This window comes from Thermobia domestica, chromosome 8 (genome assembly GCF_964235325.1).
Source record: "Thermobia domestica chromosome 8, izTheDome1.hap1.1, whole genome shotgun sequence".
NCBI lineage: Eukaryota > Metazoa > Arthropoda > Insecta > Zygentoma > Lepismatidae > Thermobia > Thermobia domestica.
This window is the reverse complement of record NC_137461.1, coordinates 208,463,896-208,486,458: the sequence shown is the minus strand read 5'-3', so window position 1 is coordinate 208,486,458 and position 22,563 is coordinate 208,463,896. Positions and strand designations below refer to the sequence as shown.

General features: G+C 36.0%; 1 protein-coding gene across 2 annotated transcripts in view; it reads left to right on the top strand.

The window, feature by feature from the left end:
- LOC145691932 (C-type lectin domain family 12 member B-like) overlaps window positions 1-22,563 on the top strand; it is a 99,500-nt gene that overhangs the window by 56,535 nt on the left and 20,402 nt on the right. Inside the window, exons 1-2 of one of the 2 annotated variants that reach the window (XM_081767239.1) lie at window positions 14,269-14,396; window positions 19,971-20,093. In XM_081767239.1, coding sequence (XP_081623365.1) covers window positions 20,030-20,093 — 64 coding nt within the window. In that variant the 5' untranslated portion in view covers window positions 14,269-14,396; window positions 19,971-20,029. Of the gene's footprint in view, window positions 1-14,268; window positions 14,397-19,970; window positions 20,094-22,563 lie in introns of those variants that run through there. The other variant, XM_081767237.1, reaches the window with a different exon arrangement.

The following is a 22,563-nucleotide window of genomic DNA, read 5'->3' as shown; positions in this document are numbered from 1 at the left end:
CAGGGTGTTACATAAGTACAGACACATGTTCAAAAAAGTTCTCTGAGAATGAAATAGTGATTAAGAAGTTACTAGTTTATATTATGTTTTGTAGTGGGTGTCTTTGTTGTCTCTACTGATACATAAGCAGTCGTCTAATAACATACTGGTTCATGTTTTTCTTGATTTCTCATTCATGAAGACCTGAGTTTTAAGTAGGGGGCCGCGGTGGCTCAGTGGTAGAGCGTTCACCTCTGGTGCTTGGGGTCGCGGGTTCGATCCCAGCCCTCGCCAAGTGAACTTTGTGGTGGACAAACACCGTGTGTGTGGGTTTTCTCGGGGTTCTCCCGTTTCCTCCCACTTTCTTCATTTCACCATTTCATTCATTACTCATCATCACCGTCTCCTTTAGCCTAACCGGCATAAGCGTGGGACGTAAACCTCAAAGATTTTTTTTTTTTTTTTTTTTGAGTTTTAAGTAAGTAGAAGTAACAGCTTAACCTCACAAGAATCAAAGTTAGTATTAGATTGGATTCATTGGAAGAATAAACACTGGTGGAAAATCTTGTTAATCTCTGAAAATCGAAACTGATAGTGTTGCCAGATATTACATTGGAAATTTCCTTTTCTAAATATACGCCGTGTTGTATATATATATATATATATATATATATATATATATATATATATATATATATATATATGAACTTAGGTAATTTCGTCACCGGAAATTTCGCCACCTTGGACCTTTCTCCACGTTTAGTGAGTCAGGTGAAAAAAAAAAAAAAAAAGCAATGCTGTACACGAGTTGAGTTTCCGAAAGTTGTCTTTAAAGTGTGCATTTCCGCTATCTCGAAATCCATAACCACAGTTACAGGGTCCGGGTATTCACTAAATTCACTGCACTGATGCACCACCGCACAAAACAGTTCTTCATATGAATGTTGTGTCTTGCTCTGCATTAAGGCATACACCTAGTAAAGGATTTTTTTTTTTTTTAAGGAGCCATTGGAAAGTAATCCATCCACCATCCATGTTTCACTTCTCAATAGCTCCATAAGGCTATATTTAAAGAAAATTGTTAGAAATATTTACAGTATATGTTTTTCTTCCTTTATATAAATTTGCTTTCTTGACATATATATCCAATAACAATTTGGCCAATGTTTAATCAGAGTTGAAATATTGAAATATAACATTCTTCTTTCAATAGCTCCTAAAAAAAGATCACTCTTTTCACATGACTCAGTTGACGTGGATGAAGGTTCAAGAGTTTGGGCTCAGAGAACGGTACAAGAACGATGCAAATTTCCGTCTAGTTTGCGGGAAAATGAACGGATTGGCATATCTTCCCATATTTATTTGCAATTTTCTGTTCTGAAATTTTGATATTGGCGAAGCTTAATATTTGTAAATAGTGATACACCCAATAGTTCCCCACGTTGCCTTTGCTTTTAACATTTGCTGAAGCTGGCACTATTTTCTTGCACTGGTGCTTGCTCCTGCGTCGAGTACCCGAAACTTAAATTTTGCAGAGTTCAACGTCAACCGAATTGTTTTCCAAGTTTGATTAAAATAACGTAAGTTGTCTAGGTCATTTACTTTGCCTCTACTTAGTTCAAGAAAGATGAAAAAATAACCATGACAAAATTTCCTATTTGATAATATTTCTGACAGAATCACTAAAAACTTTTATCTCATATCTCAAATACGATATACAAAATATGTAACTATTTATTTAATAATAATAATAATAATAATAATAATTATTATTATTATTATTATTATTATTATTATTATTATTATTATTATTATTATTATTATTATTATTATTATATTATTATTATTATTTCGATTTGCTTCAGTTGAAGATTAAAGAAAGCAATTTCAGAAACGGTTTCTATTCATTCATTGTACTTGTATTATGTTCTAAGACACTGGTGATGAAATTATCATGACAAAATTTTCGGTGACGAAATTACCTATATGGTAATATTTTGGTGACAAAATTACCGGTGACGAAATTACCCTGACGAACTTTCCGGTGACAAAATTACCGCCGCCCATGTATACATACCGTATATGCCGTCAATATTCTTAATACTTAGCAGTGTCATGTACTTATGGGACACCCTGTATTACTGAAAAACTATGCCTGGTAGCGAAATTCTAATTTCAAATTTGAATTCAGAGTAGTGAATTATTACAAAAATATGACCCTTGTGAAACTGTGTTATTAATTAAGATAGTTTTCATTCCACCAAATTTAAACCAAAAATGGTGCTTTTTTTCACCTTTCCACCTACCAATTTCATTACTTTTTTCCACCAAAAAATCCTTTCGTTTTTTTCGCTCCGTGGCTTTTTGGTGGTGTCCTAAATTCAGTATGAGGACAGATTGTATTAAAATTTGCAGAACTACTCCTAAAATTAGGCCAAACTTACAGAAAAGTCGAGATTTCGTGGAGGGGAAACCGAGTGTCCAACACAGCATACGCCCCTGACCTCAGGCAATTTTCAAGAAATGTGTTATTTTCATCCTCAACTCCCCTCAGCTCTAACACTCTAATTTTTCATGTAAATCTGTAATTTTGTCAAATTAATTTCGACTTGAGAGCATCAAAGATGGATTTACGAGATGCTTACATATTTCACATTAATTACTATATCATCTATGAGGTTTCCATATATATATCTGTGAATTCATGTGCCAGTGTTATTTTAAATTTGTATACAAGCCTAGTATTAATACAGGGTGTCAAAAATCAACAGAAACTTCGGGAGATGAGTGTTTATATCAAATCAAAGTAAAACGTTTTAATACATATAGGTCTTAAAACGAGTTCTTTCAGTATTATAAGCCGAAAAAGAATTAAAACGCCCTAGCTTAAAAATAATGGGACTTTTTCGCAAGCGGTTGAAAAAATTAGGCAATACCTAGTATTCCCTCTTATCTAAATACCCACGTTTCACAATCCCCTGATATCAACGTAACGATTTATAAAAGGTAACTTAGTGTACGAGGATACACTTTTAAATACTAATTGGGTACTCTTTTCGTGGATACCAGAAGACTGTTCCACACAAATAATTATTACTAGCGCATATGGGTTCCTGCGAAATCCGTCGAATCACGTGCGATAGACTCCATAACTTTTGTGCTAGAGTGTTTTTAAAACGTGATTTTCCTCATTTTTGGCGGATTATAAATTTGAAAAGAGACATTTTTTGACCCACAGTATGTTCATCAAAACTTTTTTTTTTTCATTTGATATAAGAAATAACGTTCCAAACTTAGTAGGTTGATTTTTTGACACATTGTATATTAAGCTGGGTAGTATGTGGAAATAACAAATCTAATATTTTTTAGGTATATTTCAAAGAACCAAACCTATTTCAAAAATACAAGGGTGGGGTGAACTGTCCCCTCTTGCTCTCTGCTGCAGGCAATCATAGTCGAGAGTCTCATATTCCATATAAACATTATTATTATTATTATTATTATTATTTTTAGTGAAGGGCAAGTTTTATTTTCGTAGACAGTCACAGTAGACACTGGATTAAGATTAAAGGCGGGCATTGTTTTGCTCGCAGTCTTTGTCATAAAGAGCCTTCAAAGTTTTGAAAAGAAAACTATTTTTATCTTCATACCAGAAATGAGCACGCAGTATAACGTATTGTTCCATCTGGTGGAGTATGAACCTTTGAGATCTAGAAAAAAGAACTTGAAAGTAACGTTATCGTAGTATTAATCTAACATAAGTACGATGAACATTCTTTCTTTGCCGACAGGAAGACTTGGTGATTCATTCCGGTGGTATTGAAAGAAAGAACTAAACTAAAAATACACTGATGACGAATTCCATTAGACATACAGAGGTAAAGGTTCTTTACATTGTACCTTCCCTTCCCATCCGAGGTGTTTGGGCTAACAAAGATAATGAATGAGAGTAGTACAGAAAATGGGAAAAATTGAACGTGACTCTGTTGTTAAGCCAAGTTCGTTGTTTAAAACTAGCTTTAGTCTGTGTCAGTATAGCAGTAAATCTATTTTGTAGCATGTATATAATAATAATAATAATAATAATAATAATAATAATAATAATAATAATAATAATAATAATAATAAAATAATAATAATTAGTTGTTGAATCAAACAACTCAAACACAATTGCTTTTAATAGACCCAGTGAATAGGCCTATAGGTATTGTGACAACTTAAGTAACCTGGATTGCAATCAGGTGCGGATTAAAGGCGGAGCTAATGGAGCCCAGGCTCAGGGGGTCCCCTAAAATTCCCCTCTTTAATACTAAAATACATCAATCAACTTATTATAGTATAGGCTTCAGATCCATGCTAATTTCTTTTCCCGCTCGGTAGGCTTGCGGTGTCGCTAGAGTTAAGTCTTCTTCCACCAGCTTGGGCTCGTGCCTGCAAACATCAGACTTTCGTGGCACCGCCGGGCGTGGATAAATAAACTGATTGATGTGATGAATAAACAAATAAATTCAAACATCATTCACACAGAAGACCTTCAAATTCGGAACTTTGATCACAGTGTAACCTTGTACAGGTTTACTATTTGTATATGATATTTCTCCTTTTACTCTATTAGTGTTTTTACAGGGACTGTTGACCATTTGGCTCGTATTCGGCATTTATGTGTTACACTGAAGTATATAGGCATGTAACTGTTAATAATGAATGTAATTAAACTAATTATTGTAAACTTGGAGCACATTAAAATGTTACAGCATACTCCTCGGTGTTTCGATAAGCCTATGAGGCTGTGGAAGACAGCAAAGAAAAGTTATGCGCTGAAATTATTCGTAACATAGGGCCCTTTGAAATAGTCGGCTGCAGGGTCCCAAAAACCTTAATCCGCTCTCAGTGCTATGCGCAGAGACGTACGCAAGAATTTATTTCGGGAGGGGTCCAAAGCATTTCGGGGGGGGATGTCCAAACACAATTTCAGGCTAAATTATACTAAACTTTGTATCTAAAATTAGACTAAATTGACAAAAAAGTCCGGATTTCGAGGGGGGTTCCGGACCTCAAGGACCCACCCCGTGCGTACGTCCTTGGCTATGCGCACAAAATATTCAATTTTTTTTTTTTAGAAATAAAGGGGACCGCGGTGGCTCAGTGGTAGAGCGTTCACCTCTGGTGCGTGGGGTCCCTGGTTCGATCCCAGCTCGCGCCAAGTAAGCTTTGTGATGAACAGACACCGTCTGCGTGGGTTTTCTCGGGGTTCTCCTGTTCCCTCCCGCTTTCTTCATTGCACAGTTTCATTCATTTCTCATCATCACCGTCTTCCTTAGCTTTGGCGCATAATCCTAGGACGTTAAACTAAATATATCATTTTATTTCATTTCATTTCTTTAGAAATAAAGCTTGACTTTTCGTGCCTTTCTTTCAATATGTCTGATTTACAATTGGTAGAGAACATAGATTAAAAAAATCTAAAATAATGGTTGCCAAATGTTTGTTGATATTCAACTTTTGGTGAAAAAAACTTAAGAGATGCAGAAAGAAGATATTGAAGTTATGACTTTATATAACACCATATTTATAAATGAAGGACGGAACATACTTCGGATACAAGCAACTTTAAGGACGAATGAATGAAATTACTCTTCATTACGAAATTCATTCTCAAGCAAACTCATAATTTCAGGGAAGCTCAGGCCCCATGGGTATGGGCGTGATCTGTACGATCATTGACTGTTTGCATCCAACAAGTAGTGGCGTAACTAGGATTTTTAAAAAGGGACTGAAAAACCATTTTGGGGCCAAGGTACCCAACATTCCAAAATTCCATTGTTTCGGTATTTTAGGGTTATCTTTAATCAAGAACATAACACAATTTGCGAGCATTTGGGGCAAAAGAATTGTGGTTACTATTTCAGTCTTGCACATTTTTAGCAACATAGTCATGTTTGTTTTATTCTTTATTAAATTAAAGCTATTGTTTCTCAAAATAACTCGACAAGATTCGAGACGAGACAGGGTTCTTCCAACAGAAAAAGATACATTTTTCGAGGCATCACTTTACACAACATATTTTCGAGGCGAGACAACCTCTAATCTTGTCTCGTGCGCATCCCTATTTGCATGTAATAATATTAGAATACAGTAAAAAAAGAAAATATTAATTACCTTATAAAGTAATCAAACCTTAAAAGTCACCTATTTAAAATTTGCCCTGTGAAATAGTTCATATTTTAAGGGGGCTCTTCATATAGTAACAGAATATTAATAATCCACGATCAATTACTCTGTGAAGATGCTGAATTTTAAGGTGTGTGTGCACCTTCTGTTTCATTTGGGTGCAAATTCGGTAGATTTTCTTAGTATCCTCTTTTCTAGAAGTATGTAACATAGTGAAATTTAGCTGGGCTTGTAAGAAATTGGGGAGGCTTGAACACCCCAAATTAGACCTAGTAACGCCACTGCCAACAAGCCACCAGTCACGAAAGACAAAGGGAAATATTTAATTTAATAATAATAAAAAAGTTGAACTGTGTAAATTTAGGACTATAATTGTATATGTAAATCATTATAAATACAATTATGTTTTATATTTAATTGAGCTTTTCTCCCTATCGCGGAACTTATGTCCGGTACGGAATCGAACCCGGATAACCCAAAGATCTCTGCTTCAGATAATCGCCGGGTAGAAATGTTCTCCTTCAAATAAAATGAAATGAAATATTCAGTCTAACGTCCCATGATTATGCTCCGAAGCTAAGAGAGGCGATGATGATGAGAAATGAATCAAATGGAGGAATGAAGAAATTGGGAGGGAGCGGAAGAACCCCGAGAAAACCACCGCATACGGTGTTTGTCCACCACAAAGTTCACTTGGCGCTCCTTCAAATAAAGTACAGCTACAAATAAAACATTTTCTACCTTAGAAGAAAGAATCTCCTTTACATTGTTCCGTCCATTAAATGTACATATTAACAATTACTCTACTGAAACCATCCCTGCATCTAGTGATGTGAAGTGGAAAATTTTCCGCTTAAAACTTCCCATTTCTGAAAATTTTCCATTCTAAACAAATATTCACTATCAAGTATTAACTCCACATTAAGCCATGATATTGATTGAATCCATGAATAGAAATATGACATTACAGCAAATTATAATCTTCCAACTTTCTAGGTACTGTAATGAGAAAATATATAAATATTACTGAGTACCTGGTAATAAACCTAGTATTTGATAACACAAGAATTATATGATAGAACAAGCGAGTATCGTTCTACAGTATGAAACTACGGTAAACTTCCAAACTAGTAGAACTGGAAATAGTAGAAACCTGAAGTAGTTGATTTCTACCACTTACGGTTTAAATATTAGGTTGTCGAAGGAGATGGGACCTATTATTGAAATGACGAATCGTTTCCCGAAAACCGTTTCTCAATAGCTCTTACCGTTTTTGAGTTATGACCAATATTGTTGAAACCAGAAGTGGTTCAACATAGCTTCTGGTTTAACTCGAAGATTGGTGAAAGAGATGGAACCTATTTTTGGGATGCTGAATCGATTCCCGAAAACCGCTTGTCGATAGCACTTACCGTTTTAGGTCTAGGAATATCAATATTGAGACCAGAAGTAGTAGTGAATTTATACCACTTCCGATTTTAGTGGAAATACAGGAGTACAGGTGGTTTGTCCCCTTAAGAATTAAATCGATTTCTGAAAACTCTTTATCGCTAGCTATGTTTTATATTCGTTTATGAGTTATGAATATGTTTGTTGAAACCAGATATGGTCGACTTCTACCATTTCCCGTTTAAGTAAGATTGTTGAAAGAGATGGAACCTATTCTGGCAATGCAGAATTGATTCCCGAAAACCGTTTGTCGATAGCTCTTACCCTTTTAAGTTTATGAAAATAAATATTGAAACCTGAAGTAGTAGTGGATCCTACCACTTCCAGTTTTAGTAGAAATGCAGGAGTTAAGGTGGTTCCATTCATATCCACTTATTTCCGAAAACCGTTTGCCGATCGCTATTACCGTTTTTTACTCGTGGTCTTTAATTTGAAACCGGAAACTTCCGATTTCTACCACTTCCGGTTTAACAGATTGACTGCCAAGGTGATTTGAGGGTACCTGTTAAGTAGGAGGTTGTTGAAGGAGATGCAACCTATTATTGGGATGCTGGATCGATTCCCGAAAACCGCTTGTCAATAGCTCTTACCGATTTTGATGTGATACCTGTTGACAGACAGACACACAGACGAACAGAGCCGTTCTATAAGACTTCCCTTTCATATGCATAGCGTAGTTTGGAAATCTAAAAGTAGGTATATAGCCAAAAGCAGGAAACATCTTTTTATTTGATAATTAAATATAAAGTTATTTATTGCGGCTTGCAGCTTTGTACTTTTCTTATATATATATTTTTCTCTTAGAAGAAGAAATAAAGCTTTTTCTTAGTTACAATTTCAGAATGAATGAATATATGAATATTTATTAGTTTCTCTTCTGAACGAATATATGAAAAAAAAAACATAATTTCCTGAGAACTTCTAGTATTTTTAATGAGTTACTTTTGTTAAAATTTGAAATTTTCGGTAGCCAAAAACTTGCAGTAGATATTTTTATATATTTCGTAATTATTGTTTCTATAAAGTGAAAATATATAAATATAGAAAAGTAATAAAGCTATGAGAAACATCTTGTCTTCGCGCATGAAAAGCGTATGAAACTGATAGAATATTGATATGACGATTTTCTGTGAACGACGATTAATTCTAAGAAAAAAACTACATTACATTTTCTAATATATTTTCCAGAAATGAAAAATTGCAAGATAATTAATTTTATGAACCCTTACCCTCACCCTCACCTCCCTCACACTCACCCTCCCTCACACTCACCCTCCATTGACGCCCTCCACTCACCCTCCCTCACACTCACCCTCCATTGACGCCCTCCACTCACCCTCCCTCACACTCACCCTCCATTGACGCCCTCACACTCACTCTCCCTCACACTCACCCTCCATTGACGCCCTCACACTCACCCTCCCTCACACTCACCCTCCATTGACGCCCTCCACTCACCCTCCCTCACACTCACCCTCCATTGACGCCCTCACACTCACCCTCCCTCACACTCACCCTCAATTACTTTATCGCCCTCACCCTCCAACGCCCTCACCCTCATCTACTAAAATGAGGGTGAGGTGAGGGTGAGGGCGGCCCTCATGAGGGCAAAATGAGGGAGGATGACCATCTCTGGTTCATACATACTGCACGTATACACAGGGATTCACCCGCAGGAAATCAGTTTTCTGTAATTGAATATTAATTTTATTTATTTTGCACATTTTTTACTTTACACTTTTGGTACTTTCTTTCGTCACTACAAAAAAAAATGTTACATATTCCAACGTTGGTCATCATCTCAAAAATATTTACATAGAACACGCTTATATTTGTTTCAAGTTTCATGTCTTTATCGTTCTTGGTGCAAAAGATATACGCAATCTAACTTTGAGTTGTGAAACTTTACGGACTCTGTATATAATTCACAGTGCGTCCCACGAACAACACTAACTGTAAGGCCCGTCTCCTTCAGAAATCAATGCTGATAGAAACATGAAACCTTTTGTAACCTTCAAGGGACATGAAAGACAACATTATGCTCGTAAGACGAATCCCCTATAAGGAATGTCCAAGGGAGTTACAGGGGTAACTACAAAATTTTAAATAGCAACTCCCATCTTGTGGTACCTTGTTTGAAAGGTAAGCACGTGTAGAGACCATTTCTGAAAACTGCATGTCACTAGCGTGTCCCTACTCAACATGGTGGCCATCCGTAAAGTAGGTCGAAGTACGTTCTATGAATAATATTAAGGCCCATCTCTTGAAGAAACCAATGGAGATAGAAACATGAAACCTTTGGTAGCCTTCAAGGGACATAAAATACAACATTATGCTGATAAAGAGAATCCCCCATGACGGGAGTCCATGGGAGTTATGTGGGGTAACTACATAAGTTGAAATAGCAACCTCTGTCGCGTGGTACTTATTTGAAAGGTAATCAAGAGTAGAGACCAGAACGTGTCCACAACCAACTCTATGGTCTAACGTATTCCTAGTTGGGAACGAATGCTCAATATACGTACCACACGTATAGCGCTGTAACAGTCTTACAAATAGAAAACATGCATAGTGAGCTTAAACGGATAGAAAAGAGACTGCCAAAACATTAACTAAAAGAAGAACCCTCCGGGGCTTGAACCGCGGACCGCACGTGAACTGAACGCACGCTCTAACACTGCGCTACTGTCGAACTGCTATTTTTGCGGGCGAGGAGATGTAGTTCATAAGGATGACTTGCCTGTGGTGGCGTCTTGATGTTGGATACACGTACTTGACCAACGTCGCTCTGTTTCCTCTTGCACCACTATCAGATGTATTTTCCAACTCATAGTGCACTACATTAGAACCCGGAGCAGTAGGTCTGAAGGCAGTACACGTGTGTTTGTGCTGGTACGTTTGACCCTCCTACATTGCAGACATGATGTGGTCCTTGAACAAAGAATTTAAATTGTCTTACTTTTTGGTGCTACGAATCTTTCGTACAGTGCAACAACACGGTTGTTCAATGAACAAAACATGCGCAACCCGATTAGTGTTTCTTCTGTACGCCATTTATTACTCAACTTTTTAACGACAGTATGACCAATGCCCCAAAGCCTCGAAACCCTAGTTTTGCTACGGAGGAGACACAGATACAAGTGTTGGTGGAGTTGACTATGCATCCTCAACAACCCATAACAACGTTGGCTTAAATTTGTGATGTGTCACGCACAACGACACACCGAATCTTTTTCTTAAAAAAAAAAAAAAAAAACATAACTTCCATCCATACAGACTACATATGGTCCAGAAGTTAGTGAACATGATCCCGATATGCGTATCGTGTTTTATGAACAGATGTGTCAGGTATTGGCTCGTGGGACCATTGTGCTGACAAACGTGTGTTTTAGCGGTGAGAGTACATTTTACTTGACTGGCAAGGTCAACAGGCATAACTGCCGATACTGGTGTGACACAAATCCTCATGTATTTTGTGAAGGCAAAACGGAACACACACATTTGCTGAATTTCTGGCAAAAATCTTCGGTAATCACATAATCGGACTTCTGTTCATCGTTGGAAAACAAGTAGGTAAGAAGTACCTGGCGATGCTACAGGACTTGATTCTACCGTTGATTGCGGAAGAAGTGGAAGGGAATCCACAAGAATTTGGAGAGATTCCGCCTGTTTTTCAGCATGACGGCTGTCCTGCCCATTTTCACTGCCTTGTACGTGATTATTTAGACAGCGTGTGTCAGAGTAGATGGATTGGTCGTCCCTGCACCATTGAATGGTCACAGCATGTTCACCAGATCGTACTCCGCCCGACGTTTTTCTCTGAGGTATTTGAAGACTATGGTGTTATGCACTCCAACAGCATTGCGGAGTTGTGCCAACGTATATTTGATGTTTGTCATTCCATAACGATAATGACTTAACCGTGTTCGAGAGGAGTTCGTCCAACGTTTGCATTACTGCCAGGAGATGAGCGGTGCATACTTTGAGTATATCCTACATTAATGTGGTATGTCTCAACCGTACCATTTTTCTCTCTCTGCTTACAGCTTTTCAATGTTTCTTCGACCGTACTTTAAGAATGGCCGCCAAATTGGCTAGGGACACACTAGCGACATTCAGTTTCCAAAACTGGTTTCTACACATGATTACCTTTCAAACGAGGTACCACACGATATAGATTATATTTAAAATTTTGTAGTCACCCTCCGTAACCCCCTTGGGTCTCCCTCATAGAGGATTCTCCTTATCAGCATAATGTTGTCTTTTACGTCCCTTGAAGATTACAAAAGATTCATGGTTTTATCATCTGCCTTGATTTCTTAAGGAGACGGGCCTTAGTATACGTCTATAATATAATAATAAATAGAATAGTACCAGCAGTGTCAATGGAATACTAAGGCCCGTCCCGGAACATTTTTTCTGAAATAACGATTAATCACGTGTTAGTAAATTCTCAGTACGAAGGGTGACCAGACGTACCGATTTTCGCAGTGCAGTACTGTTTTTCAAACAGCTGTCCTGTGTTTGCGAAGACACTTAGAAAATCGAAAAATGTCCTATTTTTTTAAAATGTCCTGAACTAACCTATTTGCAATATTTTAATATTTTATTCTTGATTCACATTTTGAATCACAGGCACTCTTTTCCTGAATGATGAATTGCTTTGTTTTTGTAACATTCCTCAAAAAATCAGGAAAGGAGAACATTCAACGAACCATTGTTTTGCATTGTTTTTACTGAAAATAGCTTGATGAGATGTCGGTGAGGTAGGAAAGGTTTCTTTTTTAACTTACGACGGTGATGCTAACCAAGTTAAGTAGAAGTTCCCTCTTCCCGGTCTAAATTTTCCCGCATTCATTAAAATAACCTCACGCTCCGAAAATCGGTTTTAAAAAATTCTTTAGCCCTACACGAAGTTTCATTGTACGTAATAAAATAAACCACTTTGTCATTCATCAAAGCATTTGGATTTGTGTTGAATTATTTCAATACTTTTGTTCAGTACTTTTCTTTTTAACAACAACGAATAATTAACTTAAGGTTAATGTTAAATTAAATAAGCATATACATGTTGCCGACGCAGTAAACTATCATATTTGTGTCCTACTTTACGCTTGTCAGAATCTGGTCACCCTATAGTACGACGCTAAACATATGTAGAAACGTTTCTGAGTAAGGCTGATTATGTCTCCAAGTAGCATGTAAAGACGATCCGTAAACCAGAATTGAGGTTGTATGCATTTCCTATAACCTAAATAGACACAAGAACGCCTCTCACCTAGTAAATAAATTAAAATAAATTAATTAGTAAATTAATTTAAAATAATTAAAATAAATTAAAATAAAAAAACTATTTACGGGGATGGAACTCTACTGCATGCAAGCTTAAGTTAACAAGTCTCTCACCCCGTAAGAGACAAGATTAATTAAGAAGTGGAAAATATTTGAAGCATATAAATTTCTATAGCTTACGAAGCTTGCTAACTTAAGTTTGCATGCAGTAGAATTCCATCCCAGTATACAGCTTTTTTATTTTAATTAATTAATTTATTTATTTATTTATTTATTTATTTATTTATTTATTTATTTATTTATTTATTTATTTATTTATTTATTTATTGAAAGCAGTCATGTAGACTCTGGAAATGTAAACCCCTGATTTTATGATATATTCACCGGAAGTAATGTCGGTAATCGTCTCCAATAAAAAGAATCTTGTTTTCACTCTGAATTGAAATTTTCTCTCACATGGTGTCGCCGTGCTCTCAGTCTGCTATCAAAGATTTATTGCTAGGGGAAACGCCAATTCTGTTTCTACGCTGTTTCGTCCCTACTTCTGTGTTTGCGTAGATTTGACCCAACTTCGTAGAAATGAAAGAGGAAAGCGAAAAATGTGTAGTAACGTTTATTTGGACATACTAAGAATGTTAAATCAAGTTGAATATGCAAGTTACAGCAAACTGGAAGTTCGTCATAATGACCATACCAATACTGCTCTTTCATGAAAATACTTTATGCTTTCAATCATTTTCTTCGTCTCAGGCTACCAGATATCTTTGCTGGTATAGTGGATACAGCGCGTGCTTTGCACAGGGATCAGGTTTCGATTTCTTGTAGATCATCGAACGCACTACAATTGTTCGGATACCGCTTTAAGTCGTAAGTCTTCTTCTGATATAGCTTTGCTGCTGACCAAGGACATAAACTCATCCTTTGCTGGGGACAATAGCGATCCAATGTTGCCGATTATCCATATTTTCATTTGGGGCAATACCGACACGCTAAGGACATTAACGCTACTACAAGATTACAATGAATTATTAAAGAAACGAAATATAACCCATGATTAAGTATATTGTAATATGACTAAAGCATTTTGGTAAAGAGAAATAATATTTTATTAATTTTGACATTAATATTTTGTAAACCTTCATTTATTAAATGCAAATAAAACTCAATTCCCAGTCTGATGCTGTTAGGTCGTTCACACACACACACACGTGTAAAGAAATTAAGGAAGTCTCGTAACAATTCAGAACTATGTCTAGACAAAAACATTCTTTCAGTAGGAAATATAACTTATGTTATGTAGCAATGTGTCAAGGCAATAACAAACACTTCCTACTTCAAGTTATGAGGTAATTCTGAAAATGTAATTGTAAGCGGAAGAAATAACGCTACCAAAAACTAGGAAGAAAAGGTAGGTGGACGAAAAGAGTAGTGAACTCGAGGGAGTTTTGAAGTGACTATCAGATAAGAAGGATCAACCTCTCAAATCTTCGCTGATCACAATCTGGGTGAGTACATGCTGGTTACAATTTGATAACACACTTTTATTATTCGACTTTGTCACCAAATTTGTTTCATTCTTAACCAACTTCAAAATTCAATATGACAGTTGTTATATATTTTAACGTAAGGCCACAGCACCAGTTTTGGGTAATTATCTGATCTGATATCTCTACTTTTATTTCTACAATCAAAACCATCAATCTTAACAAATTAATTGCTCTACCTAAAATTAAATGGTTAAGTTGTTATGAGAAACTCTTTAAATTGCCCCCATGCTAATATGGTTATTAATACATTCTGCTATGTGTGGATAAAAATTGTGTATGTCAACGCCCGGATTTTGGTCCAATAAGTTGGCATATGTTAATATTGTTTCAGCTGGTTGACACATACAATATATGTTACACAAAAGCAATGTGTGGCTGTGGAGGCACAATTGAAATGAATGATGAAGAAGTGTCGGTCTTCGCCAACTCTATGGGGAAGACAGACAGGTTGTTGGGGTAATATCGACATCAACATAAAAACCTTACGTACTATGATAGTGTCACTAATAATTCTACAACGCACATTACTGTTCGTAAAGTAGTTCATGGACTTTAAACAAACACACGAAGTTTAGGAATGTAGAATACCTTTTTTTACAGCTCCGGAAAATTCTATAAAATGTCACTGAGTTACAAATGAGGGAAAGAATAATCACAAATTTTGTTCAGTTACAAGAAATATATGAAACAAGAATTTCTTTTAAAAAATAATGTACTAAATGTGAGCTAGTGCAGAGAGCAGAAAAATTCTGTACTTCATGATAAAGTATTTGTTAATTTATGTTAATCATATGTTACCAAAAGTGTTGTTATATATTAAAATATTAGTGTTAGCTTCATATACAGGAAAGAGCAAACTTGGTACTCATATTTGTCTGAGATTTCACCTTGTTGACATAAAGAAGGGATCGTCTGGATGAAGACCACAATCCTCGTTAAACCGATGAAAATATTTTGTACATTAGACTCAATCAGCGGAATTGTTTTTGCCGTAAACTAACCTCGGCAGATAGCATAATAAGTTTCTTTTTGAGTTTTCTAATTTTTATTACTCTGTTTCGCAACATTTTTAAGTCTGTACATTCTTTTATGTGTCACTACCTTTTGATTTTTCTATCTTACTATTTTTTCTGTGCAGATGTTAAAGGTTTAGCACTATTGTTTTTCGCTTTACAGTACCACATCTCATTTTCTTGGATGAACCCATACCCGTCTAATATAATTAACTTTTCTTCTAGTGCGTGTTCATCTTCTTCAGTAAATGATGTATGTTCACCAAAATGTTTCCTGCAGTGAACTTTCAATAACCTATCACGTAATGTATCCTAGGGACTAGAAAAGCTCTTGAAGCAGTAGCAAGTAGCATTGCATTCTTTACGGCCTCTATGGCTACAGACATTTTGTTCAAATTCCAGGAGCATCTCATGCAATGGAAAAAGAATGCAGATATTTTATTTTCTATATGTTAATACTAATGTAGTATTTTTGATATATAGTTATTAAAAATCACAACGAAAGGGAGGAAAAGCTTCTGTCGAAAGTGCTCCAAACGTGAGTGTTGAAAATACCCCGAATGTATATGTTGCACTTAACTATATTTTTTGCAAGTTAGAAACACTGCACACTGATGAACCAACTACCTGTAATTGCACAACTTTCAGCTGTATGTTGTCCACAATGAATACTGAACAATACAACTTTTACTTCTAAACAAGGGCTTGACAAAACATACTCAAATTTTACAATGACCCTTCACTTCTCACACATCTCTCACACCTTACCTCATAAACTTAGACCTTTCTCGTCAAATTATTCTACTCATTTTTAAACTTTTACAGATATACATTCCATACACCTCACAGTTTCACTTAGTACTGATTACGTCATCTTCACTTCCAGATAGAATTGTCAGCGCTTTAAGGGTCTTCAGTACAGCAGAATTAAACTACCGCTAATTTTAGAGTTTTTCTGTAATATCTTCAAAACAAGTAAAAACATTCGAAAAGCAGAAGCGTACTGAACTAGACAATACGATTTTCCATGTGGTACCTTTACCACAATTCACCTATCTGCTTTTGGTATGCCTGTATTTACAGAATCCGCAAAAAAATGCTAAATCTATCTACAGTTGCAAATCAAAAGCAGATAGATGATTTGTGATAACGGTATCACATACAAAATCGTATTGTCTAGTTCACTATGTTTCCGCTTTTCGAATAGTCTTGTTTTGAAGATATTACAGAAAAACTAAAATTAGTTGTAGTTTAATTGCGCTGTAGTGATGACCCTTAAGCTTAGAAGTGTGGGTATTCCCCCAAATGTCGGTCATCCCCTGAATGACTATAAGTTCCAACACAAAATCTGCAAGAGGTCGTGGCTATATGATTAATATATGCGCCTTTGTCCCGGAAGACGCGGGTTTGATTCAAGATAGGAGATCATGTGGTTCAATCTCCCGTTATGCTGTAGTTCCACGTCTTATAGAGCATCCCAAGCAACCAACCAAGTGTGCAGTTACTAATATCAACAATAATTATAAAAGAAAGAAAAATAATGCAGTCCTGTTTCTATTTGTTTTTAATCAAGTACACTGTCGTATCTGACAGTTCGAAATACCTCTATTCTGTAAATATACACCATAGTACAGTATGTTGAACAAATGAAGACTTTCAAACTGAACTGGATATTCCAGATTTCGTCTATCCTTCCAAAATCCGTGAAATTGAGGTTGTAAAACCGAGAAACGATTGTTAATCAGCGGTGTGGCCAGCAAATTCTTCCAGGGAGTTCTGACTTTTTCAGGGGGAAAGGTACCTGGCTTTTATATACGTTTCTAGTGTAAACAGCAATTAATCAACATGATGCTAAATGTGACTATGTATAGTAATTTAAGTTTGCATTACTAAATTTGAGGAGAAAATTCCATTTTCCATTCTCTTTAGTCTACAAATGAACTAAATAAGAGATGAAACTATATGTTGGCACAGTCAGCGAGAGAAATAGGGCACCCCTAACTGCCATATCTCCATTATGTCAAGGGGGCGCGGTGGCTCAGTGATATAGCGTCCACCTCCGGTGCTTGGAGTCCCTGGTTCGATCCCAGCTTGCGCCGTGTGGACTTTGTGGTGGACAAACACCGTGCTTGTGGGTTTTCTTGCGGTTCTCCCGTTTCCTCCCACTTTTTTCATTCCACCATTTCACTCATCTCTCATCATCACCGTCTCGTTTAGCCTAACAGGCATAACCGTGGGACGTAAAACTTAAAGATTTCATTTCATTTTTTTCCATTATGTCAGGACCTGTACTTTTGCTTATATCACCCCTAGACCAACACGAACCAATACACCTAACATTTCAATCAGAAGACGAGAGTGGTAAGCCTGTCGAGCACTGAAAGAGACCTTTTTCTGCACAGTTGATGCACAGGAAATGTTTCCAATTTAAGAATAATCTATATTGTTTTGAGCATGTTTTTCATGAGTGCCACCGTATATCTCTAAGATATTATAATTCGTTGTTTGTATAATGTGTTACCTCACTAAATACTCATTTGAAAAGAAAGAAAAAAACTCGTTTTTAACTTGTGTAAAATGCATTTATGCTTTATATTAGGTATTGTTTAGTCAGACACAACTGAGTCTGAAACGAATAATTAGAAGTTACAACTCTTCCAACGTATAAAAGTAGTTTTTGCAGAAGTTACATTTTAGTTTACGCTGCAGTCATTGATGTAAAATTGTTTCAATCAATGAAATGTTGGGGGTTTTAATGATCGTTAATAATAACAATAATAAAGCAATAATAGACTTAAGTAACAATTACCTGAAAGATAAAATTTGGTTAAGAAAATTAATTCAGGTAATTAATTTTCCCAGTTCTTCCACTTGGGAGTTTCGTACGAAATCACTGCTCTAAAAATTATTCTGGTAAATTTGACAAATTAAACTACTTTGTTAAACGCAATATGTGTTTGCTAAGTATATTTTACTTTAAAATATTTTGCAACCTAATATTCCTGGGAATTACAAAATAACGTCTTTCATTTTTCTTCTTCCTAGGATGAGGACACAATGGTTTATTATTAGAGCGCTTTCCTTTGGTATGTGGTGTTCCTGGCTCGATCCCGCCCAAGAAAATTTGTGATGGACAATATTGTGTCCGTGGGCTTTCTCTGGGTACTCCTGTTTCTTCCCCACATTCTCATTCAATCAATTCTTCCATCATCATTTGCAGTATTTGCCTTAATCATCTCTAAACCTTAGCCTAATAGGCATTAGGGACCTTAAACTGAAAGATGTTATTCTTCATAAGCTATAATATTAACATTAAAGCCTCTTCGTCAACTTGAGGAACATATTGAAACCCTCTTACACGAAAAGTTTTCAAGTAGCTAACAGTTTTCGCGCGACATCAAGTAAGTAATCGGTATAGGTGGTTATCACATTGGTTTCCGGCCCCAGCTGCCCGGGCTCAAATCGCTGAATATCTGAAAGTTTTGTACTACAATTTTAATTTTAGTCCATACTCAGTATGATATGCAAGATCTTTTCCTATGGAAAAGGAAAGGCATTTTCGAACGCCGAGATTGACGGGGAATTGGAGTAGGTCTATGAATGGAGATAAAGATGTAGTGACTTATTTCCTTCAGCAGTTCCAGATTTGATATGTTTAGTTAATTTAAACCAATTTCTAACACAGGTCACTTTTTCCTTCTTCGCATATGCAATATGTAGCGAGATAACACAATATACAAACAACGACTTATAATATCATATATACACGATGGTACTCATTGAACAACACGCTCGAAGCAATGGGGATTAGTCTTAAATTGGAGACATTTTCCGTGAATCAACTACACAGTAAAAAGCCTGTTTCAGTGCTCAACAGGCTTACCAACTATCATCTTGTTGAAATGTTATGTGCAAGTTTAGTTCCATATGTTCATGCGTTTGTAATACCAGCAAAAAACTGAACCCAACCTAATGCAGTTATCAGTGGCGTATTTACGATTTTGTTTCGGGAGGGGCTTTTCCTCTTTCGGGGGGGGCTTTGCCTGAAAATGTGAAAATTCTGCAAGATATTTCATATACTTTAGTATAGTAAGTAAGATTTCGGGGGGGGCTTAAGCCCGGAAGCCCCCCCCCTAAATACGCCACTGGCAGTTATAATAGTCAGTGGTGTAATTAGTTAAGCTTAGCTCTTTCTGCCGCGATTGAAGCCAACGAAGAAAAATGCGGTAGAGATTCGTGAGCTAAGCTATACAAGAATTTATAGAATTAGTTTTGTTGTTGTCAAAAACACAGTTATAAATTAATAAATACTATACAATGATTATGTCGCAAAATTGCAACCACATAAGATTGCTATTTTATCTACAAAAGCTGAGTATTTAAAAAGTATGGAAATAGCCTGCATTCTGAAATTTTCCAAATTACTTTTTAGAATTATTGTCGTGTTTTCAAATGAATTTGATTGAAATATATCCTAACAATGGTATCAGAGTCTAAAATGAAATTCTTATTGTTACAGGGTATTTAAGAAAAGAACTGAATTTCGTGTCCTAGGTAACCTGGCAAACCAACGTAATAATGTTCATCCTTTACGAAGTATTCATTTTATTTGTATGTGTCTTCACATCATCAACACCACTGGGTACGTATATTTAATCCAAGTTTTGTTCTAGTATGTAATACTCGTAATAATACATACATGCCTATAGTGTATTTTGAAAATTCTATTTCCTGTATACACTTCATATTTCTCACACAGGAGACAAACTGAACTTTGTTAGTTTGTGTTTAAATTATCCTCTTTTACAGGGAGCTTACTAGCTTACTTTAGGTGTAAAAGATCGATCCCAGGTCATACGTAGCTGTGGTGGTCGATAATATCGTCGCCAACTTTTAGCTTCAGTGGATGCTTATTCTTTTGTGGTTGATAAATTACAACGTCCCATATTCCGATTTTTGTAACACATCTAATAGGCCAATGGTTCCCAAACAGCGGGGCTTCCCCTGAGAGGCTTGGAAGACCAATGACTGAGCACAAGCTATTGTTGACTTAAAGTAAAACTGACAACAATAATTAAACTGCAAATGTGTTTTTTCTTCTCGTTTTTTAAATACCAATATTCCCTAAACTTTGTATTGAACAAAACTCAAACGAAGCATTGAAGTTTATTTCTATTTCAAAAATTCTTATTGAGAGAAGGGATGGACCTAAAGGTTGAAGAGGAGTTCGACTCATTTAGTATGATGTTAAGTTGAACAGATGTTTCTTTCCTTCTAGAGTAGAATTTAGTGGGCATTAGGAACCTTTCCCACTGCTTATTTTGGAACTTCTCGTAGATATTGCACATACCAGTCACATTAACCGAAAGTTACAGAGAAATGTAGGCACTGTTATTTTGCATCATATATCACTCGCGTGACTTTTACACACACATTTTGCATCTATTAGAAAATTCGCGATTTTTCAAATGATTTTCAAACGAAAGCTAATAGGTAAGTGGAATGCATTTTGGTGCAATGTAACGGTAACTACCACTTTTCATACTTCAATTCACTTCCTTTTTATTTCGGTTCTAATATATCAAATATCATCTTGACTGATTTTTATAAGTGATTTAGAATAATATATAAAGTTTAAGATTAGTGCAATGTCAATAGTTCATAAACTAATAAGTGTGAGTAACAATCAATTAAGTATTCGAAAATTTTTAAAACAGAAGATTCTACGAGCACAAGTTTTTTCGGTTAAGTGCTTCGACAACTGCGTCATTCCTTTTCCCCGTGATACTCCTTGAATGTCGATAACAGTTTATCGAGTTCTCACTAAACAATATTACGTACGTGAGCCAAAACGTAGATATTCTACATAATCTTATCTATCCCATCTATTTCATATTACAATAGAGCGTCGATTATCCGAAGTAATTGGGGGACATGGGTGTTCGGAAAACTGGTTTGTTCGGATAATCGAACTGTAAATGTTTATTTGCCAAAAAGAAGTACTGTACAGTAAATTTATTCATAAAAACAGGGATCTCTTTAAGTGTTACAAAATAACGTACAAAGGCAACGCCTTATGAAGGCCCCATTAGAAGCAATGTTCCGCCAGCGGTGGCTCAGTGCGGCGACTACTGTGGGAAACTTGGTTTGGGAGTGAGGGGGATGATGGACGGTAGGGTGGGAGAGTAACAGGTGCGAGCGAGTACACAGTTCGGTTAAGCGGTCGTTCGGTTGACCGACGTTCGGATAATCGACGCTCTACTGTACCTATATACAAGGGAGAACCAGAAACTAAGGTTACAAAGCCGATATTTCTGGAGTTTCGTATGTTGTAGAGGAAAGAAGTATGTGCGATAATTGTAATATATGGAGTTGGCAACTGTCCAGAGGTTCAGCCACCCGCCTCCTACGAGGAGCACCTAGGACGCCATCGCTTTACTTCAGACGAGGAGGTGAAATATTTCGTGCCAATGAGGTTGAACATGAAAGGACAAGATTTTTACCAGGGGGGAATCTTCAATCTCATCCCACGATGCGACAAGTGTTTCAACAGACATGGAGACTAATTCGAATAATAACCTGTTTGTGCTGTCTGTTGGCTGTATTGGTTGTATGAAATTATATATATATATATATATATATATATATATATATATATATATATATATATATATATATATATATATATATATATAATATAATATATATATGTATACGTTTTAATGCACGTTTTAATAATTATACGCGTTTTACTGCAGGCTTTGTAACCTTACTTTCTGATCAACCTCGTATAATTAAATATTAGAATATCATTTCTTAGTTCTAAAATATGGATTCAAGATAGATCTTTAGGGATTTAGTCACGCCTATGAACTAAATTATTCACAGACTTAATAAAAATTGGGGCTTTAAAAGTAATGAAAAGCAAGAAAGTTTCATACTTTATACACTATTTGACCACTCTAAGGTGCTTTGTAAGAGTTTACTAGGATAACATTATGGCCGTTTACGGAACATAGCCATTATATGAATCATATGTATGTGCTTAATAAATGTATGAATTTTTGTATAGTTTCCATTAAAAAAAACAGTTAAGTCAGAAATGTAGTATA